At 44.9% G+C, this 27222-nt stretch overlaps 1 protein-coding gene across 1 annotated transcript in view; it reads right to left on the bottom strand.

Moving 5' to 3' along the window:
• SNF8 (SNF8 subunit of ESCRT-II) overlaps window positions 1-15198 on the bottom strand; it is a 110010-nt gene extending 94812 nt beyond the window's left edge. The window contains exons 1-2 of the mRNA XM_086924244.1: window positions 15080-15198; window positions 8141-8191 (exon numbers count right to left, since the gene is read on the bottom strand). Of these exons, the coding sequence (XP_086780370.1) occupies window positions 8141-8191; window positions 15080-15133 (105 nt within the window). The 5' untranslated portion in view covers window positions 15134-15198. The remainder of the gene's footprint in view (window positions 1-8140; window positions 8192-15079) is intronic.
• Between the last annotated feature and the right edge of the window lie 12024 nt (window positions 15199-27222).

Here is a 27222-nt window from a genome sequence, read left to right as displayed (position 1 = left end):
GTCCTGTTTATGTGTTTATGACCTGCTGAGCGCGTGAAGTGGCTGGCTCGGCATTGCGGGGGGTCGGAGGGGGGTGAGACAAATGTTGGTGTGCGAGGCTTCCTTTCAATACGCCTGGGGGGCGGGAGAGCAAGCGCGTGCCTGGCGAAGCGTCACGGTTCATTAGACAACATGCATTGGGAGGAATCCGGCTTGGAATCCTCTTGGTCAGAGAGTTTGTTTCAACTACATTACTCTCGTCTATTTATCCCTGTGGGATAAAATAGTCGAGACCTAAAAAGGTCCAATAACATAATTGATTCTTAAGAACACTAAATGGGTATGGCGCCACCACTGCGCTCATGTCACTCGACTCCTGGGAAAGGCAGTAGCCCTCTATCACTATTAAGGTAGAGCTTTGAGCACCCATTCTGGTCTAACAAGACCGCATCACCACGAGATATGTCTAGATAATTGCGTACATCCATTATCTGTGTTCTTCCATAACAAAAAATCAGTACTGAGGATCAAGATTTCCATGCAGCTGGGGCACACAGGGCAGGGATTCATGCCTGTCACCATGCAGGGGATTTTTCTGCCCCAACAAAACAAGATCAGAAAAACTTTTAGACACACCTTTCTACTCATAAAAGCGTCTAAATCACCTACATGGCTAACTGATATAATTGCCTCAAGAACAAGCATTAGAAATGCAATAGGTCTTGGATTTTTTTTGAGTTAGAGCTAATGGAATTGTAAATGGCAATGTCTTTTAGCCATGTGTTATGGAGTGTATGCATGTGGTGTGTAGTGGAAATATGTGTGTTGGATTGGAATAGTAGGAATGGTGGCATGCTGCGCTTTAGATGAATATGTTTAAAAGTAAAGGGCACCATATTGCGATTGCTACAATAGTTAATTGTGGATGCGTTAACAATTGATGTGTGCACTGATGGGTGGTGGTGTGTGTGCCTGTAGGAATTGTGGACTGATGGCTGGTGGTGTGCGTGCTTGTTAAAAGCGTGCACAGCAGGCTGGTGGTGTGTGTTTTAAGCATGGGCGAATTTTGCGAATCTGGCGTTCGCGAATTTTGCGAATTTGCGAACTCGCAATCCGCAAAATCCGCAAATTCTCGCGATTTTTTTTTTGTGTGTTCGCAAGGATTTCTGCCAGTTCGCAAGGATCTCTGCCAGTTCGCGAGGGTTTTGTACCAGTTCGCAATTGCGAACTTACATGTCGGCTCGCAACAGTCACGATTATGTTGTTTCTACGTCTGGTTCATCATCACAGGTTCCCCGAACCCTCTGTTTCACCCCTGCCACCCTCTGTTTCACCCATGCCATCCTCTGGTGCATCAATGCCACCGTCTGGTTCATCATCACTGTAGGGGAAAAGCAAGCACACCTGCCTGCTTCAACTGACATGAATTAATTTGGGGTTGATTTATTAATGTGTCACTGTTTTAAAATTCCAGTCTGGCACCTGCTTCCTTATCTGTAATTTGCTTTCTGTTGCAGTGCAATTTTTTTTTCCAGGACCTTTGTGGCCTACTTGTAGCTATTCTATGAGCCTGCTGTGAGGGTCAGAGCAGGGTCATATAATTGTTGCAACTAGCAACTGAACTCTGGAGGGGCCCTTGTCAGGAAGCACTACAGGGAATGGTTACTAATGAGGAGTTTGAACTTTTGAACCTGCTGAATGCTTTTTTTGTGTTCGCAAGCATTTCTGCCAGTTCGCAAGGATTTCTGCCAGTTCGCGAGGGTTTTGTACCAGTTCGCAATTTCGAACTTACACCGCACGCAGCAAAATTGTATCACCAAGAAAAAAAAATCCGCTGCGTGCGCATTTGCGGGAAATTCGCGGATCTCGCGGATTGCAAATTTACCGAAAATCCGCAAAAATCCGCGAGCGTAACGGATTTTCCGCCCATGCTTAGTGTGTTTGGTGAAAGGGTGCACGGACAGCTGGTGGCGAGTGAGCCTAGTGAAAGCATGCACTGACAGCTGGTGTTGTGTGTGACTGGTGAAAGTGTGCACGGACAGCTGGTGGTGTGTGTGTGTGTGTGTGTTTGGTGAAAGCATGCACTGACATTTGGTGTTGTTTGCGTGGTGGAAGCCTGCACTGACGCCTAGTGGCGTTTGTGCTTGATGAAAGTGTACATTGATGGCTGGTGGTATTTGCGCCTGGTGAAAGCGTGCACTGACGGCTGGTGGTGTGTGGTTGTGTGTGTAGTGGTGAGTGTGTGGGGGGGAGTGTGTGGGAGTGAGTGTGCGGTGGTGAGAGGCTGGTGTGTGTGAGTGTGGTATGTGTGTGTGGTGTATGTGTGTGGTCTTATGTATATGTGTGGTGGACTTAGTTTGAGTGTTCTTCTCCTGCACACTCGCACAGTGCCCCTACACACTCATACAGTGCTCTCCCTGCACACTCACACTGTTCACCCTGCACAGTCTTACACTGTTCAACCTGCATAGTCTTACACTGTTCACCCTGCATAGTCTTACACTGTTCACCCTGCACACTCACACACTGTTCATCCTGCACACTCACACACTGTTCATCCTGCACACTCACACACTGTTTACCTTGCACACTCACATACTGCAGTCACACACACTCTGCAGTCACACACACTCTGCAGTCACACACACTCTGCAGTCACACACACTCTGCAGTCACACACACTCTGCAGTCACACACACTCTGCAGTCACACACACTCTGCAGTCACACACACTCTGCAGTCACACACACTCTGCAGTCACACACACTCTGCAGTCACACACACTCTGCAGGCACTCTGCAGTCACACTCACTCTGCAGTCACTCTCCAGTCACACACTTTGCAGTCACTCTGCAGTCAAGCTCACGCTGCAGTCACTCTGCACTCGTGCTCCCTCTGCAGTCATTCTGCACTCGCACTCACTCTGCAGTCATTCTGCACTCGCACTCACTCTGCAGTCATTCTGCACTCGCACTCACTCTGCAGTCATTCTGCACTCGCACTCACTCTGCAGTCATTCTGCACTCACTCTGCAGTCATTCTGCACTCGCACTCACTCTGCAGTCATTCTGCACTTGCACTCACACTGCACTCACTCTGCACCTGCACTCACTTTGCACCTGCACTCACTTTGCACCTGCACTCACTCTGCACTGACACTGATTTTGCAATTAGGAACGGGATGAGTTTTCTAGTACTATCAGTTTGTCCAATTTAGCTGTATGTGGCTTTCAGATTATTACTTCTCAGACCCAGGAATAACGAACGTGGGGGAGCTAGGATACGGAATGGGTTTCTATGGGTTTTAGATTGCGCTGACTTGACCGGAAGGCATCAGAGCGCTTCACAATAGGAGCAGAGCGGATACATGGGAACATTGCAAGTGAGCAAATTACAAAAGAAACGCTAGGACGCATGGGAAAATTGATAAGAGTGGACAGCGAAAATATAGAGGTAGCAATCGGTACAGTACAGGAGGAAAAGGGATTGCGCGGACTTGACCTGAAGGCGTCAGAGCGCTTCACAGTAGGAGCAGAGCTGATACATGGGAACATTGCAAGTTAACAAATTACGAAAGGAACGCTGATAAACAGCCGAAAGGCGTCAGAGCTCTCTTGCAAACCTCTGTACCATATATTGAAAAGGACAGGGGTGTTCAGTACTTACAACTAACTCTTCGATATCATAACTTTGTTTTCTAAGACACTAGATGACAATGTTCCATTCAAATAATTTTTCTCGTACTGACTGGTACATCCTGCCCACAGCTTTCAGCCGACCTTGCAGCCATTTCTCGAAATGAGTGGTACATCCTGCCCATTGCCTTCAGCCGAGCTTGCAGGCGTTACATGAAAATGTAATAAGTTTCAAAGCAGCGTTTTATATTACAGTACAGGAGGAAAAGGGATTGGCCTTACACCATTTTGTGGAAACCATAATAAAAAAAAAAGCTGAATTCCATCTCTTATTGAGGAGGGACATCTGAATTGCGAGTCATTGTGGGAAATCTCCCATAAAAACCCAAATGTTTACAACCTTCTAAACCAAGAGGTGACACTTTCGAACATCAGAGATAAGATGCAAGGTGGCTTGGAAGTACTCTATAAGAGGAGTTGCAACCACTTGTGACCAACTAGCATCCTCTTCACTATGGAAAATAAAGTCCTTGCCATCCAAAATTGGATGACTAAGATTACTGCCACGTATTTCTTTCGGATCTTTGCTGCCATGATACATCGCGAAGAAAACTAGAAGACAGCACAAAAAAACATGTAAGACCTGAGGATATGGATGGATCCAGCAATACAAGAGGAAGACATGCATTCTTCCAGAATACAAAAAGGTCGAGAGACAGAAACCTGAATTTTCTGTTTTCTTTCTGGGAAGCAACACTACGTAAAAGAGACCTCAAAGAAGTCAAAATTCTGAATCTGTGATTACTTGGTTTTCTTTGAATGTTATCAGCTACTAAAGGGACAGGAGGACCTTGCAGGTCTCTAATATGTTCTCTATTCCCAACTACGGGTAGGGAGCATCAACAAGAGTCTATACTAGGTAGGGAAGGATGTATAGGACCTCTAAATCACTGCCACAATGTTGTTTGTGAAAGTCCTGATAACCAACTGGAGCACAGATGGAACCACATGAAACTGATAATGCTAATCTGAGATGGTGAACTAAAAGGTACCTATTAAAGCTCAGGTGAATCAAAACATCCATATTGCCATTCTGGAGATGGCAGACCAAGTTGCTTGTTTCGATACCCACATTACTTAAGTACTGGTTTTATTTTTTGAGTTTAAAAACGGAGGGATACCTCCGAAACCACTTTTATAATAGAAACAAAATGGAGTAAAATTCTTCCACCCATTTTTTTTCAACAGACTTATGTAATGGGCTGATCCCTCGATAACTCTCCCTATGAGGATCGCTGCCTGGCTGGATTGCTCAACCAAGGCATAACGACCCGTTAGAGTCTGAATAAGTATAATGTAGCAGTCTCCTCATACTGCAATGAACCCCAATATTTATTCTAATGCCTTCATGTTGCCTGATGCAACAACTTACAGTTTTTTCTACTGACCACCTTGCTCCTTGCCTGTTGAGGAAGCATTTTCTACATATTTGTAAAGGATGCTTGACTTCTTAGTATAGGAAAATACTGCAGAGAACTAAACTGTCAAAATGTAGGCTACAAATGTTTCACAGCCTCCTCCGGTTTGGACCTACAAAAAGAGGACTTTACTCTGCAGATTGTTCAGGAGAGTATACATGTGCTTGTTCTGAAACCACATATGGCATCTGACAGAGATGGAGTTTTCTCCGACTTGGGAAGAGTCTTTCACAGCATCCATATCTATGCACAGAGCGGCTGAATCTGCTGCTCAGTCGTGGGTAGAGTCTTAAAGCCTTCATCCCCTCATAATAAGATCTCAAATCTCACTGAAATTACCGAGACATAAGTACTTGTACTGATTGAAGGTAATAACTTGAAATGTTCTCCAAGGTCGCTTCTACTTTCCAATCATATACATTTTAATGGATCATACTTCCAACATTGCTGTTGCCGCCCTCACCCCCAATTCCCCCACCGAAAATTGTTGTGACACGAAGTGAGGCATAGATGTCTTTCCAAGCTCACTTCACCTAAATATGAGCACTCTTTCAAGGATCCCGAACTTGACAGATTCAAATATACTGCCGACTGTGTGTGGCGGGGTGGGGGCGGGGGCAGTCACCTGAGAAGTATAGTTTTATTCATTTATAATGCTTTATTGATTTTCACAAGGTCAGACAGAAAGCCTGTAACAGGGTTAGCATACGATATCTAAGGCAAAATGATACATATATAGTCATAAAGTGAGGGTAATGCGCCTATATGGTAACATGAGACTAACCTCAGTGATCAATAATAGAAGAAGAAAGGTCAGGCAAAAGAAGGAAAAGAGGAAAGAGAAAAGAAGAGAAGGAAAGGTAGAGCAACGGCAGTCGAGCTGTATCAATCACTTCCAACATTCTATGCATATGTTGGCACAGAGCAATACGATATTGGCATGCTCAACATAGTGCAGCAGCCTAGTACAGGTAACAATGGTTATTACACTTAAATACAATTATACAGGCGGTGCCTCAGTAAAGGTACAGGAAATGAATCAATGGTAAACACTTTGTTCATGAAGGTTTGTAAGAGTCTAGATATGTGTCCAGTATAGTTTTTTACCCAGGTATATGAAGGTATCCATTCTGATGGACTTGAATGTGATATAAATTGTCTAAAAATGATATAAGCCTATAAGGGCAGCCACTGCAGTTGCTTCGGGTTAGGGGTGATGTGTTGACCTTCTAGTCCTTAAAAAGCCGAAGTCACCGAGTTTGTGATGTCTTTAAAGGTGGCAATGTGCTGCCTGGAAAATCGGTGATCAGTGTTGCCATCCAGATCAACGGGCTAGAGCTTGCACTATTTATCTGAAATTGGCTTTGGGAAGAATAGTTTCACTTTCTTTTAGTAGAGGTGTTGGTGCCTTGCTGTTTTGGTTGTCCTGGTAATTTGCTGTCATCATATTTGTAGTGGCTCAGCACTTTTAGTCCAGGTTTATGCATCTTTAAAATTGCTAATCCACTGAAAATCAGCAGATTTTTACATATGGGGGTTCTGTCTATCTCCTGTGGCTACTAAAAATTCCTTTCATCTAAGATCAAGAGCCCAGCTTGAGTGTGAACATGCCGTCTAACATAATACAACTTAAGGACACATAGATTAATGAATGGTTGGTTGTCCTATGATTCAAAAGAACAATTACCAAAAGAAAGTATTATGGCACTGAACTTGTAGTCCCTGCCCACACTCGGGTGGAAAATAGTTTAGTTAACAAACAAAGGTGGTTGATTCAGTAATAGCTTCCCCAGGAAAAAAAAATTTCCAGGTTTTTGTGAATTCTGTTACAGAGTACAACATGAGGCACATCGGCTCTCCTGAATGAAGAGGGACACAATTTAGTTTCAGTACTTTACACCACTTGCTTTCGGCAGCTGACAGAGAATCAGAGTCATTGGATTACTCGATCCTGGCTGCATGCTCAATGAACCCCTTAATAGTACTTAAGGTGAAAGAGTCACACAAATAGAACATTCTGGTACCTCAATGCTAAGGTTAGAGCTCGCCTTCTAACAATTTCAGAGAAGGTGAAAGCAATTACCTTTTAGACTCTGAGGAGCAGGAATCTAGGTAACATTTTGAGAGGGAGCAGAAAGTCATGGGGTAATGTGATTTTTGCAGGAAGTAAAAAGCAACTCTCATTCAACGTAAAAGTATTATCAGACCATAAAAATATTTTTATATTAAGCTGGTATGCAACATAAATATAAAGATGTATTTTCATCATAAAGACTTGACTCAGATCAGACAGCAGCAGTAGACTACCTCCTCGTTGTGCCAGGCTTCATATACCATCAATTCGCACATATCAGCCGAGCAGTACCAAGGGCAGACTGCTTCCCATCTGCGGCCTCCTATTTCTGTTCTGAGAAGCAGTGGTGGAGAATGGATCTCATTGGAAGATCAAAATGGACCGTTACACCACATACACAGAGAAGTCGGTGACTGATGCCTATATCACAGAAACAAACATTTGTTCATTTGCTTGCAGTGTTGATTAGAACAGTTATGGACTTTGCCACTTACCATAGAGGGGTTGCAGTTATGTTGGTATAGATCATCAAGCCTATGATTTTTGTCATTATTAAATAGTCCCAGGCATAGCTAATCTAACAAAAAGTTGTGGTTCACTTAGAGACACTGAATCCTTAAGGAGGAAAAAATGAAATAACTAAAAACATGTTTAAGTGATTTTTGTATAGAACTGTGCCATGTATTTTCTTGTTCAAATATTAGCCAGAGGACCTTCTAGGTAGTGTGCGTCCTCCTGAAAATCTGGGTGATGCACCACGTTTTGCCACTCAATGCCTGCCAGAATTCTTGTGATTACACCCGGAGTGACTAAAGTGATCTTTACGTTTCTACTGTCTTTGAAAACCTTAAGAGTTAAATGCTATTGTAATATTTAATGCAGCGTAACAGGAAGCATTCCTCAGATTAGCTATGCACACCAGTTTCAGGACTTCGAATTCAAACAAAAGACACTGTAAAAAAACTAGTTCTCACCTGAGCCAACTGGTCTTCGGCCAACACAGTTCCTCGTTCTTTATATTTAGCCTAAAAAAATCAAACGTAAAAGCGAATGTGTTCAAAAGTATTTATCAATTAGAACAATCTTTTTTAATCAGGTGGATTAGAGTGCAGGTACTGATGAAGCAGAAAGAAGCCGGTCTATTTCTTTTCTGAGCGATCATTCTACGTTAATTACCTGACCCTCGAGTCACAAACGGACACAAATGTACGTCTTTAGGCACACTCACTCATACACATTAGGACAAGAAGAAATTCATAGACTGAACTCATTTTATTTTACCGAGTACTCACCAAATTAAGTACAGGGTGGCTAAGAGGCAGACAAGTTATTGGTTCGTGATTTTCTTCGTGTGAATCATCGGTGTCTGGTGACCTTTGTAAGTGGCGAGACAAAATACTACTTCATTTGAGCAATTGTAAGGAAAGAACGGCCGAGATTGGCCCACATGGGCCAGTGAATGAGCTCTCAGACTGGAGACAGACTTGGGAGCGAGTGGGCACCACCCAAGTCACCTAGGAAGCCAGTGATATGAGTTGCAAATGGGAAATCATGATAACAGGCTCTCCGTGTGGAACATATCCGTTCACACACGAGGTGCTAGTGGTGGACAAGCGCAGTGGTAAAATGTTCCTCCATACAGGTCACACTTGGGACTCGGAGTTTGAGTACGGTGCGGGATAAATAGGGTGTTGAGTGGCACTCATGTCCAACAAAGAGTCTCCACTAGAGACAGGAGCTGGAAAGGTACGTTGGGGTCCCTCCTCAGGTCATACAGTCAGTGGATGAGTCGGGAGCTGGACATGTAAAGTTGGGAGTGTGCTCTCCTAAGGTCACTTCGGGAGTCTGTGTCTTAGTTGGGCCCATGTAGTACAGCAAATGGCCCTCCTCGGGTGGTGGAGCCAGGTACTGCAAACACAGATTCGCTTCAGATCATACAAAGAATCAGTGGCTGTGTCAGGCACACATAGGAGGTAAGGGGACAATCTGCATGTGTCGCACAATCAGCGACTAGGTCGGGAGTTGGACATGGAGGGTAGTGAGTGGGCTCTCCTGAGGTACCCCAGAAGTCAGTGGCTGAGTCGATCATGCACGAACGGTCACACACACACCGACTGTCAGAAACTGGAACTACAATAGCAAGCTAGCTATCTTCAGGTCGGCCCGGAAGTCAGTGCTCGAGTTAGGTGTTGGATACAAGGGTGATAAATGGCCCAACGCAGGTCAGAGAAAGAAAGTGTCAGTCTAAGAAGTTGTATATGCATGATGGTGCTTGGTTCAGGGCAGTGGTCCAAGTGCATTTAAAAAGTAGGAGAACTGTGTGGCTGCGCGCAAGGGGGCGTGGTGAGTAAGCATGTGGGTGCGGCTATAAACAAAATGTTCTGTAACTTTTTTCAGTTTTTCACCTTCTGGTAACTACATATAAAATAACACACAGCTTAAATGAAAATTAATTTCAATCAGTGGGAAATGCACTTCCCTAGATTGTGAAGCCTCTATTAGTTAATGAACTGCAACAAATCTTGGTTGGTGCAGTGGGGAATAGTGACTTGTGTATGTTTAGTGCTACAAGTCCCCACTCTGTGACAGAAAGCACTGTGAACATGCAAGTCAATATTTTAAACTTGCATTACACACAGTATAAAATAGGCTGCTACAGAATGAACAAAAAGGTTAAAGATACACTGTTTCCAAAAACATTGGGTTCTTTTTGCAGGCTGCACGAAGTGCAGTTTAAAAGCACACACTTGACAGCTTAGCTGGTAGTTTGCCAAGTTACAGTAACCCGTAAAAACAAGCATTTGCAATGCAATAGGTCTCGCATTAGGAAACTTTGAGCTATTGGTATTGTAAATGACAAATTTGTTATTTCTGTGTTGGTTTTGAAAATAGCGGATTTAATAGCTTTGTCATTTACAATGCCAATAGTTATAACTTTCGCAAATGTGACACATATAGCATTTGTAATGCAATATGTGTTGTATTTAGGTGATTTAGATATATTGATATTACAAATAACAATGGCTTTTTTAAAAATAATTAATACTTAAGTTATTGTAATTTATAATGGCATTAGCTTAAACTTTTGTAAATAACTTTTGTGAAGATTATGTTCAGTGTATTTTTTTGTGACGAAAATCCAAGAACAGAAGCGAAATATTAACTTTTTTGTGACCCTTGTAATAAAGCTTGAAACATTCAGAGAACATATTTGAACCAGTTGTTGTTGAATGGTTACACAGATTGATGCTGTGGTGGCGCTGAGTGATGTTGTGGTGGCGACGAGTGATGCTGTAGCGTTCAGTGATGCTGTGGTAGCGCATAGTGATGTTGTGGTGCCCCTGAGTGATGCTGTGGTGGTGGCGAGTGATGCTGTGGTGATGCGATAGATAGAGTGAGTGCAATAGATAGATAGATAGAGTGAGTGAGTGCGATAGATAGAGTGAGGGCGATAGATAGATAGATAGAGGGCGATAGATAGATAGATAGAGGGCGATAGATAGATAGAGGGCGATAGATAGATAGAGGGCGATAGATAGAGGGCGATAGATAGAGGGCGATAGATAGATAGAGGGCGATAGATAGATAGAGGGCGATAGATAGATAGACTGATGGCAATAGATAGAGTGAGGACGATAGAGTGAGGGCGATAGAGAGTGAGGACGATAGATTGAGTGCAATAGATAGATAGATGGTTGTGTGTGTGTGGTTGTGTGAGTGTGGTTATGTTTGTGGGGTTGTGTGTGGGTTTGTATGTGTGGGGGGGTTATGTGTGTTGTGTTTTGGGTTTTGTGGGTGTGTGTTGTGTATTTGGGGTTGTTTTGTGGTTGTGTGTGTGGTTGAGTGTGGTTATGTGTGTGCTTGTGGTTATGTGCATGTGGTTGTGTGTGTGTGTGTGTGTGTGGTTGGATGTGTGTGGGATTGTGTGTGGGGGGTTGTGTGTGTTTGGGGTTGTGGGGGGTTGTGTATGTGTGGGGTTGGTTGTGTGGAGGGGTTGTGTGTGTGGAGGGGTTGTGTGTGTGGGGGGGGGGGGAGTGGAGGGGGTCTGTTTATGACAGTGCACCCAGTGGCCCATTTGTCTTTAATAGATACAAATATATGGAGGTTTAAGATCGTCCAGTTATAAATCACGATTACTAGAGATTTCAAAGTTTAAAATAAACAAGATCACTAAACCATGGGGCACCAGGGTGGCTTTACAAGCCAGCAAGTGTGGAGGCGTGCCCCTGGCTTTGGGGATTAGCCCTCCCCTGTGGGGCCGCAGAGCGCTGGTGCTACAGTGGAGACCCTGCAACAACTGAAAGGTGGTGGGTGGCTTATCTCTGGGGTAGGTAAGCAGTGGTTGCCACAAAGTGCGGCAACTTTAATCCATGAATTAATTGTCCGTCTGTGTGCACTGTGGTTGTAATGTAGATGTAAGCAAGCACTGATTGTGCAGAAGTGAACAGGGCTAGCACCAGTCTTTCACCATTATAAAATGACCACTACCATCCCCACCTGTTAACTATTGCAAAGCCAATGGGTATTGCCTATGAGAGAACTATTGGCTTTCTCAGTGTGTTTTTAGCCAAGATGTACAGCAGAGCGGCTGTTGTGCAGCATGCCTGGAAAACAAGCAAGAAGGGAAGAAATCAAACAAAGAAATGACAGGGAGGGTAAAAGGACAAGCTCTTGGCATTGCTGTGGGGAGGGGGAAGGAGAAATGCGAGTCACGGCCGCCAGGCCGTGAAGTGTGAAGCAGTGGGCGGGGAAGCAGATCCCTTTGAAGCTGCTGGGCGGTGAGGCAGGAGCAAGCAACAGTAAGGGGAGCCTTTGAAGAGCAAGGCAGGGGGATGGAAGCGCGTTCACGAGCGTGTGCACTTCTACAAATCCGCATCCAGCTTTGTGGTTTGACGGCAATAGGTCTCTCTGCGAGACCTAAAAATGAATGCGTGTCATCAGGAAGCAATTTATTTGTAAGTGTCTTTTAAAAGCACACCTTTGCTGATAACTCCTTCACAATACCTCTCAAAAAGGATAAATGTGTGTCACCATTACATCAAACAAGATGACAGTTGCTTTGGCTAAAAAGTCCTGAAGCACTTTAAACAAGCGCCACACATCATGCCTTGTATCACAGAATGTAAGTAGGGCCACTGCAATTATACGGCAGTGAAAGGCCACATTATGAGTCAGGGTAGGTTAAATTATGACGCAAGAAATCGCAAATTATGCAGCATGAGATTGCACATTTTGAGATAGTATTACTTGATTATTTTGTCATTATGTTTCCCCTGCGCAGCACTTGCACTGTGCTTGAGAAATCTAATGTTTTTAATATAAACTTAAAGGGACTTACAACCCGCTTCCTTTCTTTCCCGCCTGCTCATTGTTTCCTGTGCGTGCCACTTACCTTTCCTCCATTTCTATTGGTTGCAGCATATTTTCCTGCATTTAGCAATACTTGTTCCTCATCTGCTTCTCTTATTTTCCCACCACCAAAATACTGTTAACGTCCGCTTTGGTAGAACTATATTTTCATAAAGTTATGCCTTTCACTCTTGCAGCATATTTATATAAAAGTGTATCACCTGGAGAGAATAAGCGATTAGCATAAAATCACAGGATGTTGCACGGGCCCGCCAAGACTCAAACCAGGATCCCGAGCTCTGGAGTCAGCAGCGCTGGCCGCATCATCTCCACTCCAGTGTTATCTGTCGCTTTCCTTCTCACGGACGATAAAAACAGCTCTTTATTCATTACATCTGCGAAACAGATGCATTATCAAGGCTTGTCTAAATAATAGGTCTGTCCACTTCGGAGCTTTGGAGCTTTTTTTGGTCTCCCATAATGTTTTAAATATACTGTGCACAACTACTTTGTGCACCAAGAGCTGCCCATTTTAGAGCGATTTTGTATTCATGGTTATTAATGTAGGCTTTGCTTTTATGTTCCAGAAGCATCAATAACATTTTCAAAGAAGGATCTTTTAATTATAGTGACCTCGCCCCAGCCCACCTCACGTTTAATTTCTTTTTGGGGATCGCTCCGGAGTTACATTCAAGCTAGCTAAACAGTGTGGGACTACCTTGTGCACTTTCAAACTTTACAATTTAAGACTTTAAAGTTTGGAGAGTGGAAGGTTGGAAACTTTTTGGTGTTCATACTTAGGACCGGAACACCACTTTACTGTGTGGATGTTAATATTTCACAAACAAATACCCACAGGTTGTGTTAATTCTACTCCAGACTACTACTGAGGGGTGACCTTTCCCTATTAATTCCACTGCAGATTACTTCTGCAGGGTGACCTCTCCCCAACTCAGCTAACATATTTATACTCTGGATCCCCAACAATCGTATTGTACTGCAAGCTTCCTTCCCTCACCTTCGCCTACAGATTATTACAAGCGCACACCATAAGTGTCATTCCTAATTCAGCACAAAGTCTGCAGGAACACAGCTGCACCTCAGTACCAGCGTGGACCCCACCTCAGCAGGCGAGAAAAGCACCCACCTCAGCAGGCGAGAAAAGCCCCCACCTCAGCACCAGCACAGACCCCACTTCAGCACCAGATCAACCCCACCTCAGAATGAATTCAGCCCTCAATGCAGCACCACTTCAGCATCAGCACTGCACCACACAGGCACCAGTGAAGCACCAGTGCAGCACCACCTCAGCATTAGCATGCCATCACATAAGCACCATCACAGCCCCACCTCAGAATCAGCACAGACCCACCTCCCAATCAGTTTACCACCACCAGTGCACCACCAACTCAGGATCAGCGCAGTCCCATCTCAGCACCAGTGCAGAACCACCTCAGCACCAGCACAACTCCACCTCAGCAGCAATTCAGCACCAACTCATCATCAGCACACACCACCTGAGCACCACCACAGCACAATCTCTGCATCAGCACAGTGCTACCTCCTCATCACTTAACCACCGGTATGCACCAACTGCACCACCAAATCATCACCAGTGCAGCACCACCTCAGCATCAATACAGCCCCACCTGAGCACCAGCACAGACCCGCCAAAGCACAAAACACAGCCTCACCTCAGCACCAGTGCAGCCACACCTCAGCACCAGCGCAGCCACACCTCAGCACCACCCTACCTCAACAGCATTTCAGCACCAATGCAGCACCACTTTAGCATCAATGCAGCACCACTTTAGCATCAGTGCAACACCACATGAGCTTCACCTCAGCATCACTGCACACTCCACTACACATAAGCACCAACACAGGACCACCACTTCAGTATCACTAAGCATCATAGCTTAAAAAAAATTACCAAAGCCAATAGTTTTGGCTAAACACTGATACGGTCACAATGGTGAGACCTATTGGCAATGCCAATGCTTGTTTGAAAATGCTTGCCATCCACTGTGCTTCAATGTCTGTGGTGACTGCCACACAGCTTTCGCTCAGCCTTTCAAGACAGGGATTGCTCGGATACCCTCATCAGAATCTCCTGCAAAACACTGCCCCAAATTAAAGCACTCTCCTTCGACTAGGAGAGTTCCAGTATCAAAACGAGTACCAGTAAGTTGGTCGCATTTAAAGCACTGCACTGTTCTACTACACTAATTCACACAATCCTGTTTAAAACTAAGAGTGGGTTTAATGTGTACCAACAACGAACAACCAAATTCCATCACACATGTTTAGTGCTACGGAGCCACTATAATGGCTGAAAGTGGTATCCAGATGGCAATGACACAGCGTGATTTCAACCAATGTAAAACACTATCTTTATTGCTAGCCCGTTCTCTGCTTTTCTATCTTTGTTGTTTTAAGGGTACTGGTGTCTGCAAAAGTTGTTAGATTCTGACATGAGCTATGCTTTGGAGAGCTCGACGAAATAACTAGTGTGCCTGCAGACAGTACGGATTAGACAAATTTACGTTTACCACTAAACTTACTTCTGCCAGTTTCTTCTTGGCGATGGCGCCAGCCCCAACCCCACGCCGATGCATCTTTCACCGCACTCACAGCCTTCAGCAGCCAAAGCAGGAAGTAAACTGAAATGTAAACCAAGGCTACGTAAGAAGACCGCGACTGGCACGGGACGTCAGACGGGAGACAGAGCCAATCAGAGAGAGCGGCTACAGACTGAACTATGGAACTAGAAAGAGGGCACACGTATGAATATTTTGAAAGATTGAACACGACCACAAATTGTTTATTTACGACGAGGAACATGGGATCACAACGATGGAAGAACTGCTCGCTTTATTGCGAACTTAGTTGGTACCTTGTTGGAGAAGGCACGTTTTTGTGGTCATACATTGTCAACCACTTTAGTTAAGTATTATTATTTATCGATTATTTGAGAGAGGGAGTGTGTATTTAACGGTCGTTGGTGAATTTGAGACTTACGTACAGAATGTTTTTGCCATTCTCGCAGTGGTCTGCAGAAAGGGAAAATGTTCACCTTACTGGAGTCACTCCACGCACATTAAAGTTGTCATCGCGTGATGGTATGTTGTTTATATACACTAACCTTTTGGGGAAAGCCTATGCAGAGCTGAGGCAGCGGCCTTGCTTGGCCCTAAGAGCCAAAGCTCCAGCCGAGCCATCAAAAATGTAAATCGGCCAACAAGCGTCAGGATAAACTATTATAAAAATCCCTCAAATTAAAATTGTTATTTCAATTGCGAATACATGACTAAATTGAGTGACATTTAGTGAATAATGTTACCCAGACATGCCAGCTTGTCATATTTTTTGCTTACAATGCTCATACAGTTTCTAATGTAAAGCAAGATTATTTTATATTACCATTACCCATATGCAAGTGAGGTTTTTGTGTAGCTCATTCCCTGAACTGAATTATTTGAAGGTGCTGTCAAATTGGTTGTTAAGGAAAATACATAAAGTGAGTTAAAGCAATGTGCCAGGATCACACAATTCGGTCAAGTAGGTAAGCTATGATTTGAGACCAGGTTTGAAATTGTGCAATTCAGCCACTGTAGGTGTACATCCTTCTTTCTTCCATTTAGCGCCAATGGTCAATGCTTTGTTTTCAGTGATTTCACATATTAGATTTAGCACATTGACCTCCATGATTACACTTCACATCTGAATCAAAGTGACACTAGCCACACACACACACTGTATATTATGCATATGTATATATATGTGTGTGTGTTTAGTTACAGATCTGCTTTTCTATTTGGAATGTTTCCACAGACACTGATGATCAAACAGAGTGACAGATCGTGTCTGTCTCAAGCCATTTAGCACATCCGATGCGTCCTTTAACTGGCGTGACCCATGGAGCAAACTCTGGGGGTTGGGGGATTCTAAGAACTCCTGAGTTTGCTAATTATTTAATTGTGCCATTGAGGTGTTTAGCCTTACTTAAAACGTTTTTTAGTCAATTCAGGTGAGCCAACAGTAACATTAAAATATAAATACCATCCTCCTTTTCCTTTACACTTTTTTGTTTTGTTTTATGCAGCGCAAACTCAACCCGAAGGTATCAGAGCGCTTTACATGAGCACCAGTTACGTTACAGACAGACACATTCATTTTAGGCACGGGAAGACTACGTGATTTGCCCAGAATCACAGGATGTTGAGCGTCCCTGCCGAGATTCAACCCTGGTTCCCCAGCTTCGAGGTCGACCGCTCTAGCCATTAGAGTGCATCCTCTCTCCTTTCAACTGTATGTTTGAAACAAGCATTTACAATGCAATGGTTTCGCCTTTGGAAAAGTTAGAGCTATTGGCATTGCTCATGACATTTCTTTTTTTTTTTTACTTATAAATAAATGGCATTGTTATTTACATTGCCAACAGCTCTCTCAGCCCACACAGCTCTCACAGCCCACACAGCTCTCACAGCCCACACAGCCCACACAGCTCTCACAGCCCACACAGCTCTCACAGCCCACACAGCTCTCACAGCTCTCACGCCCACACAGCTCTCACAGCCCACACAGCTCTCACAGCCCACACAGCTCTCACAGCTCTCACAGCCCACACAGCTCTCACAGCCCACACAGCTCTCATAGCCCACACTATGCTTCTGTCTCTAAGAGAAGCACTTCCCAAATTCAAACCAGATCTCAGTTTCAGAGATTCATTCCCCAAATGCAACTACAGACATGTGCTTTCCCAAGGAAATATACTGCAAAAATAAAACAAGCATTTACAAGTGGGGCCGGAGACACGGACAGCGGGAGGGGGGGCAGGAACGAGCACACGGACAGCGGGAGGGGGGGGCGGGAACAGGCACAAGCACAATCATAAGGCAGAAGGCAAGAAAAAACAAAATAAAGTTGTATCTGTTATTTTGGTGCAGGCTAGAACCCACTTGCATGAGCTAGCTGCACAAAGGCGGAGTCTCATTTCAGGCCTGGAGGGACTCCCTGCACAGGGAGGAAGACTGGGGACAGGCCTGAAGGGACTCACTGCACACAGAGGGAGACTGAGGACAGGCCTGGAGGGACTCACTGCACACTGAGGGAGACTGAGGACACGTCTTGAGGGACTCACTGCACAGAGAGGGAGACTGAGGACAAGCATGGGGGGACTCACTACACACAGAGGGAGACTGAGGACAAGTCTTGAGGGACTCACTGCACAGAGAGGGAGACTGAGGACAAGTCTTGAGGGACTCACTGCACAGAGAGGGAGACTGAGGACAAGCATGGGGGTGACTCACTGCACACAGAGTGAGACTGAGGACAAGTCTTGAGGGACTCACTGCACAGAGAGGGAGACTGAAGACAATCCTGGAGGGACTCACTGCACACAGAGGGAGACTGAGGACAAGCCTGAAGGGACTCACTGCACACAGAGGGAGACTGAGGACAGGCCTGGAGGGACTCACTGCACACAGAGGGAGACTGAGGACAAGCCAGGAGGGACTCACTGCACACAGAGGTAGACTGAGGACAAGCCTGGAGGTTTAGAAAAGGTTAGAAACTGCGCAGAGTATCTCTCTCGGACTTCTGTGTAACTGGAGCTTCGCAAAAAATGGGCAACATAGGAAAGCAAACATTAGCAAAGCCAATCCATCTAGCGTTGGGTTCCAGGCTTTGGGTTTGGTTAATAGTTGTTCTGTATTGCCATCGATTGCATAAAACGCGGCCGTGGAAGTTGTCAGGTCTTCACTAATATTTTTAAAAAATAGAAAAATGCATTTTTTTCTCTAAACAAACACAGTGTCAAAGTGGCCCCTGAGGGGGTGCTACTTTGTGTGTGGATGTGTTCATTTTGACAGGGTTTGCTTTTGCCCTCGCTCAGGATGCAGTAAGCCAATGGCTGAAGTGGGCTGGGCCAGGGGGTTCAAAGCAGCGAGCAAAAGAGAAGTGTGAATGGCACAGCAGCAGACCAATGGGTGAAGAGGGCTGCCTGAAAGCCCTATAAGTAAGAGTGAAATATATGATATTACTAGAACGAGAAGATCTTGGCTCACACCACACCTGAAAAACAAACAATAGATGAGGCTTCCTCAAATATGGTAGTCCAAAATCGTCGCAATGTATCCTCTTCCGACGACCTGCAACTACTACAATTGATGTGCCCTACAGAGACGTGTCAGCAACGACCCTTGCACTGCAAACGAAACCCTGCTAGCTGCACGATTAATGCACAAGCTCAGCGTACTCTAAATGCGGAGTACACTCTTGTACTCCCTCGCTGCACTGTACACCCCCTACGGCACTCCTCAATTGCACTTTACTACATCACCGGAGCACAAGAAGGGCCTGCTGCGTTCGAAAATCATGCACCCGTGCTGTACTTTACATACTGCACCCTCAAACATTATTTGTTGCACTTTAAATGGACGCACTGTCTCTCTGGGTGAGGACCTGGCTCCCTTCTCACAGCACTTTACTCGAATACACCCTTCTGCACGTTATTCAGTTACGTATTTAAACGTACACCCTGCAGCACGTTCAAAGCACATTACTCATTTGATTTTCACTTTAAATTCACACACTAATTCAATTTAAGCTCGTGCACAATCACTGGACTTTAAATCCATATACCCGGGTCATTTTGTGTATACAGATGTCGCCTGCTCTTTAACTCATTCCAACCGTAAATACTATACTAGACAACACCGCTGCACTTCGGATGAACACGTTAGCACACATTACGCGGTACGCTTATATTGTGAAGCCGAAGTGCAGGGAATCCCTTTCCTTCCACTGCACTTTAAAGGACATTTTTTCGACTAAAGTCTCCTAAACGTTCCCGTGGCATTTCGAGATCACACCCATCTGCACTTTGCTATTTATTAATAGGTTACCGAATTTATTTAAGGATTAACTGATCCAACTTTTTTATCAGCTCCACTTTCACTTATTTATTTTCCCTCTTCATTTTTATTTAGGGGGCGGGGGGGGGGGGGGGGTAGCCTAACGGCCAAAACTGTCGACTTTGAATCTGAAGAACCGTGTTGGAGTCTCAGCGTTGACACAGCGTCCTGTGATTCTGGGCAAAACACTCACTCTCCCTGTAGCTACAAAAAATGAATGTGTCCTTGACTGTGTAATGTAGCTGGTGCTCATGTAAAGCGCTCCGATACCTTCAGGTCGAGTTCATGCTTTATAAACCTGCTACAAAAAACAGTTCTTGCAGCGAGACTTTGGACACCACTTGTCTGCTATGCAGGGAATACAAGCTTCAGGTCACACTCAACATCCAGACCATCTCCACGTTACATTTTACATTGCACTTTCAATGACTATTCCCGCCCCATGCACTTTACAGCGGTAGTTACGGGTGGCACTTTGAAGGGATATACCCGGGACCTCCACAGAGCTTTGCACTGGTGGTTACAGGCGGCACTGAATGGACATCGCCGCACAACCCTCCAACCCCAAAGACACAGCACTTCACTCCAGTAGTTATGGCGGCACTTTGAATATTGCTGCTGTTAAAGCTTTGACTCCGCCCTTCAGACCTGAACTTTGACGTCACACTCCACTCCACAGCACTCGGGTCGTGCTCACTTTACTTCTCCCGAATTATAATTACAAGAAAAGGACGGCACAGCCGACAACACCAATAAAACCCCACAAAGGAAGCAGTTAATCAAAGGCTCCGACCCAAGTGAAAATCTGACCTGGAGGCGCCTAGAACCCCATCTGACCCACCCTAAATGACCCAAACAGAAAATGATTCACTGCAACAACAAAAGCATTTTAAAAACAAAAATAAAGCAATGCCGAGATAACAGACAAACGGAAAGGGAATATCAGCGTATTTAAGAAAGACGACTGAAAAATTAATTTCGGAAAAGACAACTAGTGACTAAAAGCAGCAAAGATTCTGTAAACATTAAAGATTGGCGAGGCAAAACAACTACACTTCAGATGAAAAAAGTAGATAAGTAATAGTTGGCAAAAATAAAACAAGGAGGAAATGTCAACAAAAGAGTGACTAACCAGTTCTAAAACAATCGAGGAAAACAACAAGGGGGGGGCAGGACAGGCACGGACAGCGGGAGGGGGGGGGGCGGGAGCGGCACACGGTCAGCGGGAGGGGGGGCGGGAACGAGCACTCACCTGGACTTCTTCCGGCGGCGGTCGGCCTGGAATGAACAAAACAAACCTTAAATTTTTTTTTTTTAAAAGACGGACAGATCTCTGTTCCAATGGCTAGCCTCCATTTATGGAGCTAGCCAATGGAACAGAGTGGCGGATTCCCAAGCACATTTTATTCTCATTAGGTTTTCGCCTGCGCCGAAAAGCTGCGCAGAGCGCAGCTCTCGACGAGGCGAAACCTAAAAAGTACCATTTTAATACAGGCTTCCACATTTGAGCATAAGGGAAGGCAGGAGGTGTTATTTTAAAGTGAATTTCACTGCTGGCTAGCCACACTTCATTTGACAACCAGAGGATTTTAGGAGAGACTCAACACCTCAGTAACCACAATTAAATCATTTACAAAACAGAGGCGTTCAAGCCCCCCACAGAGTTTGCGCCTCAGTTTAGTTTACAGATTTTCAAAGAGTTAAGTGATGCACTGCACTGACACATGTTCTGCCACTTGTTATTCTTCATGTTCCCTTGCAGTCCATAATCTGGAGAGGGTATTATCTCCTTCTCTCTTCTAGTCCAAATGTGGGTGGGAAAAATCCACCCTGCCCCCGGTTTCTACACTCATGTTATCTAATTTCTTAGAAATAATAAAACAAACCAACATGGCTGTATTTGTAATGTCCTGACTTCTCTCTGAGTTGGCGATTCCCGTCACAGATAAGGTGACCCGATGACTCCATATCACTGGGACTTCCATGCACCATGGGGGAAAGCATATGGTGCAAAAGTAATTCCCACGGAATACAACACAACACATCTTCCCCTTAACAACGCAAAACAAAACATAAAGCCTGCAAAAATATGTATGTAGAACACTCATCAAGGCTTTGAGATGCACAAAACCTCTTTTACTCCTGTTTCTCATGATTAAAATCTTCTCATTTTTTAGGTCTTACAATCCTCCTCCTAAATTTTCCTTGACTCAACCACCCCACTAAAGGTAATAGGTAAAGCACCTTCACACACTGCCGTTTGTACTCTCCCTCTTCTTTCCTCATCTTCCCTCTCACTCCAAACTGCTACCCTTCCGCTCCTCATTCATCCATCCAATCTAGATGTCCGATATCTCTGTCAGCCAGAAGCTGTACTTCACCACTCTGCTTCCATCTGGCTAGACTACTCACATGCCATAACGTCCTATCATTCCACAGATATTGCATATCATTTATTTAACCTCCTTAGACTAAGCAAATCTACTTTCACCCTTTGTTACCAAACCTTTCTTAACTCTTACCCAGTCTCCAATTTCCATACTTACTTCTTTGGCACCATGCTTAATATCATACATTGTTTTGTACGCCCACTGTGCACAAACAATTCTTCTTCTTCTCACTTCCTCTAGAGACCACTCTACTCTTCTCAATTCTAGCATCCACCCTACATTATCCTTTGCTAACGGTGCCCTGCCTTTCATTGACTCAAATGGACTATGCCTTTTACTCACACAAGGTTGATTCTGTGAGTCCCATCGTATGCATCACCTCGCTCCCCCACTATAACTTGTACCTCTTCACCAATTCAGTGATGCCCTTAATAAATTTATTCCATGCTCTTCATGCTGCCATTTCCCTCTGGATGATAAACAGAGGTTATTTTCTACCTAATACCATCCCTACTCAAAAAAAGCATTGGCATAACCAATAGGTCTCCTAATCTTACCCTCCCATGGGCCTGTGTTGCCACAGCCATGAGCAACACCCAATCTGATGATTCCACCTTATCTATACCTCTGCATTCTGTAATTTCCTTAACTCCTTTACCACCTCATCTCTGATAGATATAAGAATGTTCCTTACCTTATGAACACAAAGGTAGGCATCCTTCAAGGCAGTTTCTGACTTGCCCACGCTGCTTGATCTTCATTCACTGTTGTTAGGGTGCTGCCTGAGCCCCTCATACGCCAATTGTCGAACACCATGTCCTTGGATGAAGAGAAGACTGGTAGAAAAACTGAGCTTGGAACTTTGATGGCCTTGGATGTCCAGTCAGCAGCCTATTCTGTGTACACATCAAATGACTCGCTTTCTCTGCGCTCCTCTAATTTCCAGCCTTTTGGACACAGTGTCAGTCCTAGGTGGTGCAGATAGGTAAAATAATTTGAAATATACGTGGACAGAATGGCATTGAAAACAACAAGCAATTGCTCTGCCTTTAGATGCATTGTGTCAGTATTGAAGCTAGGGATATCACTTTCCAGTTTGAAGACAGCAATGGAGGCTCCTACACCTAGCTAAAAGGCAGTCTGATGATGTACGTTATGCCAAAAATGAATGTTGACTACAATTTTCATTCTATCATACAATATTCAGAGACGATTGGTTTGTTACGCTCTTAAAAGAATATGTTCGGCATTGCAATTTCAAAAGTTTAAACTGTGAAGAGGCTGATGATGCTTTTCTTCCGCAAATCATAGCAGGTAGTGACTGTTGTTTTTTATAAAAAAAATTCAAAAGATCCATAAACTAGAGGACATATTGTCCTTAGCTCATGCCTCTCTCACTGCTAATTCTTGTGCCAGATAATAAACAAATATAAGAACAGAAATGTCATGAAGGAGGTGATCAACCGTGTCAAAGACGAGCACGCCAAAGACAATGCCGTAAAATGTTCATGCTACAATTGTGGATGGATGCCTGCCCTACCACACACACGACCTGCCAGCAGTGCATGAAAATGGGTAATTTTCATGCAGTCAGCAAGAGCTCAACAGAACTGTTGCAAAGTCATCCTGTGCCCTGGTCACCCCCAACTTTTTGCTGACTGATACTGGTGGTAACTGACTCTGACTGACCCTGGGCTCTGCCTAACCCGGCCCAGGACCAGTGCTATGCTGAAGACCCTAGAACATAAAGGGCAGGGTGATTGCACCTACCTTTAAGTCCCTAGTATAGAATAGGGCAGGACAGTTTAGAGGGCAGCAGCCTTTTCTACACTTGCATGTGTGCGCAGCTGGAGCCTGAGATCAGTTTAAAATCAGCCCTTTGTTGCAGGACTACTTTTAAAATGCAAATTGTGCCCACCCAAACTCAACTTTTGTGTTTGGGGCACTTAAAAATGAATAAACTACAATGTTTGGGCAGAGTTCCCCTAGGTGTTCCAGGGGTGGGTGTGGGTCAGGTACTTATACGGAGAATTCTTATAAAAAAGGGAATTTATATGCCCTGGGGTTAGTAAAATTGCACATTCCACTCCCCACCTAGTAGTAAAGTGCTTCCCCAAATCGACTTTTCTGCTAGGAGCACTGTTAAATGAGGATCTGCAATATTTTGATGTATTCAAAACTCTAAAAGTCTTTCCTAAGTGTTCCAGGGGTGGGGGGTATGTAGATATAAGCAGGGTCCTTATAAAACCTGTTTTGTAAGCCTTGGTAGTGGAGAAATTGCCCAGTTAATTTTTCCATTGCAGATCCCCAGACCATAGTTTAACATTGGAAGAGGTTATTAGTTATTAACTGGAGAAAGTAAAGCCCTAAAACTAGGATTAGAGGACTCAGAAGAATGGTTATGATAAATCCAACAATATGGTATTGTTGAATTTCTTCTAAAATGTACAGACAAGAAATTATAAGACTTTTTTTGTCTGTAGGAAAAAAATCAACCATGTAGTACTCTGCCCTGATTGGTCAGAGATAAGTGGGTGAGCCTGGCTGCTTTGAAGAGGTGATAAATGACCCCTCGGGTTAGGAAGCCTCTCGGAGAGGAGAGGTTGCTGGACATAGGAATGCCAGATCAATTTTGGAAAAGGTGATGGACAGAGTTTCTGAATGATGCAGAATACTCCTACCCAGTCAAGAGATCAGGGCTTGATCCATCACCGTTTTTTAGCTCACTGCACCATCCCAGCTCAGAACGTGGCTACATGCAAATTAGTCTGTTCCTGTCCCAGTGCATGATGGGAACAGGGCAGACCAAACTACCAAGCCAATTCTTCACCAGAACGGAGACAAGCTACCGGGGACCGGTTTCTGGCATTTCAGCCGTCATCGGCCCGGCTTGCTTGAATCCTGATGGTGCAATGAGCTAGGGACTCACGTCTGAGTATACCCTCCCACACATAGTGTGGATAAAATCAATTTTGGAAAAGGTGATGGACAGAGTTTCTGAATGATGCAGAATACTCCTACCCAGTCAAGAGATCAGGGCTTGATCCATCACCGTTTTTTAGCTCACTGCACCATCCCAGCTCAGAACGTGGCTACATGCAAATTAGTCTGTTCCTGTCCCAGTGCATGATGGGAACAGGGCAGACCAAACTACCAAGCCAATTCTTCACCAGAACGGAGACAAGCTACCGGGGACCGGTTTCTGGCATTTCAGCCGTCATCGGCCCGGCTTGCTTGAATCCTGATGGTGCAATGAGCTAGGGACTCACGTCTGAGTATACCCTCCCACACATAGTGTGGATAAAATCAATTTTGGAAAAGGTGATGGACAGAGTTTCTGAATGATGCAGAATACTCCTACCCAGTCAAGAGATCAGGGCTTGATCCATCACCGTTTTTTAGCTCACTGCACCATCCCAGCTCAGAACGTGGCTACATGCAAATTAGTCTGTTCCTGTCCCAGTGCATGATGGGAACAGGGCAGACCAAACTACCAAGCCAATTCTTCACCAGAACGGAGACAAGCTACCGGGGACCGGTTTCTGGCATTTCAGCCGTCATCGGCCCGGCTTGCTTGAATCCTGATGGTGCAATGAGCTAGGGACTCACGTCTGAGTATACCCTCCCACACATAGTGTGGATAAAATCAATTTTGGAAAAGGTGATGGACAGAGTTTCTGAATGATGCAGAATACTCCTACCCAGTCAAGAGATCAGGGCTTGATCCATCACCGTTTTTTAGCTCACTGCACCATCCCAGCTCAGAACGTGGCTACATGCAAATTAGTCTGTTCCTGTCCCAGTGCATGATGGGAACAGGGCAGACCAAACTACCAAGCCAATTCTTCACCAGAACGGAGACAAGCTACCGGGGACCGGTTTCTGGCATTTCAGCCGTCATCGGCCCGGCTTGCTTGAATCCTGATGGTGCAATGAGCTAGGGACTCACGTCTGAGTATACCCTCCCACACATAGTGTGGATAAAATCAATTTTGGAAAAGGTGATGGACAGAGTTTCTGAATGATGCAGAATACTCCTACCCAGTCAAGAGATCAGGGCTTGATCCATCACCGTTTTTTAGCTCACTGCACCATCCCAGCTCAGAACGTGGCTACATGCAAATTAGTCTGTTCCTGTCCCAGTGCATGATGGGAACAGGGCAGACCAAACTACCAAGCCAATTCTTCACCAGAACGGAGACAAGCTACCGGGGACCGGTTTCTGGCATATCAGCCGTCATCGGCCCGGCTTGCTTGAATCCTGATGGTGCAATGAGCTAGGGACTCACGTCTGAGTATACCCTCCCACACATAGTGTGGATAAAATCAATTTTGGAAAAGGTGATGGACAGAGTTTCTGAATGATGCAGAATACTCCTACCCAGTCAAGAGATCAGGGCTTGATCCATCACCGTTTTTTAGCTCACTGCACCATCCCAGCTCAGAACGTGGCTACATGCAAATTAGTCTGTTCCTGTCCCAGTGCATGATGGGAACAGGGCAGACCAAACTACCAAGCCAATTCTTCACCAGAACGGAGACAAGCTACCGGGGACCGGTTTCTGGCATTTCAGCCGTCATCGGCCCGGCTTGCTTGAATCCTGATGGTGCAATGAGCTAGGGACTCACGTCTGAGTATACCCTCCCACACATAGTGTGGATAAAATCAATTTTGGAAAAGGTGATGGACAGAGTTTCTGAATGATGCAGAATACTCCTACCCAGTCAAGAGATCAGGGCTTGATCCATCACCGTTTTTTAGCTCACTGCACCATCCCAGCTCAGAACGTGGCTACATGCAAATTAGTCTGTTCCTGTCCCAGTGCATGATGGGAACAGGGCAGACCAAACTACCAAGCCAATTCTTCACCAGAACGGAGACAAGCTACCGGGGACCGGTTTCTGGCATTTCAGCCGTCATCGGCCCGGCTTGCTTGAATCCTGATGGTGCAATGAGCTAGGGACTCACGTCTGAGTATACCCTCCCACACATAGTGTGGATAAAATCAATTTTGGAAAAGGTGATGGACAGAGTTTCTGAATGATGCAGAATACTCCTACCCAGTCAAGAGATCAGGGCTTGATCCATCACCGTTTTTTAGCTCACTGCACCATCCCAGCTCAGAACGTGGCTACATGTAAATTAGTCTGTTCCTGTCCCAGTGCATGATGGGAACAGGGCAGACCAAACTACCAAGCCAATTCTTCACCAGAACGGAGACAAGCTACCGGGGACCGGTTTCTGGCATTTCAGCCGTCATCGGCCCGGCTTGCTTGAATCCTGATGGTGCAATGAGCTAGGGACTCACGTCTGAGTATACCCTCCCACACATAGTGTGGATAAAATCAATTTTGGAAAAGGTGATGGACAGAGTTTCTGAATGATGCAGAATACTCCTA

This window comes from Lissotriton vulgaris, chromosome 5, assembly GCF_964263255.1.
Source record: "Lissotriton vulgaris chromosome 5, aLisVul1.2, whole genome shotgun sequence".
NCBI lineage: Eukaryota > Metazoa > Chordata > Amphibia > Caudata > Salamandridae > Lissotriton > Lissotriton vulgaris.
The sequence above is the reverse complement of the archived record's forward strand: the minus strand, read 5'-3'. Positions and strand labels throughout refer to the sequence as shown.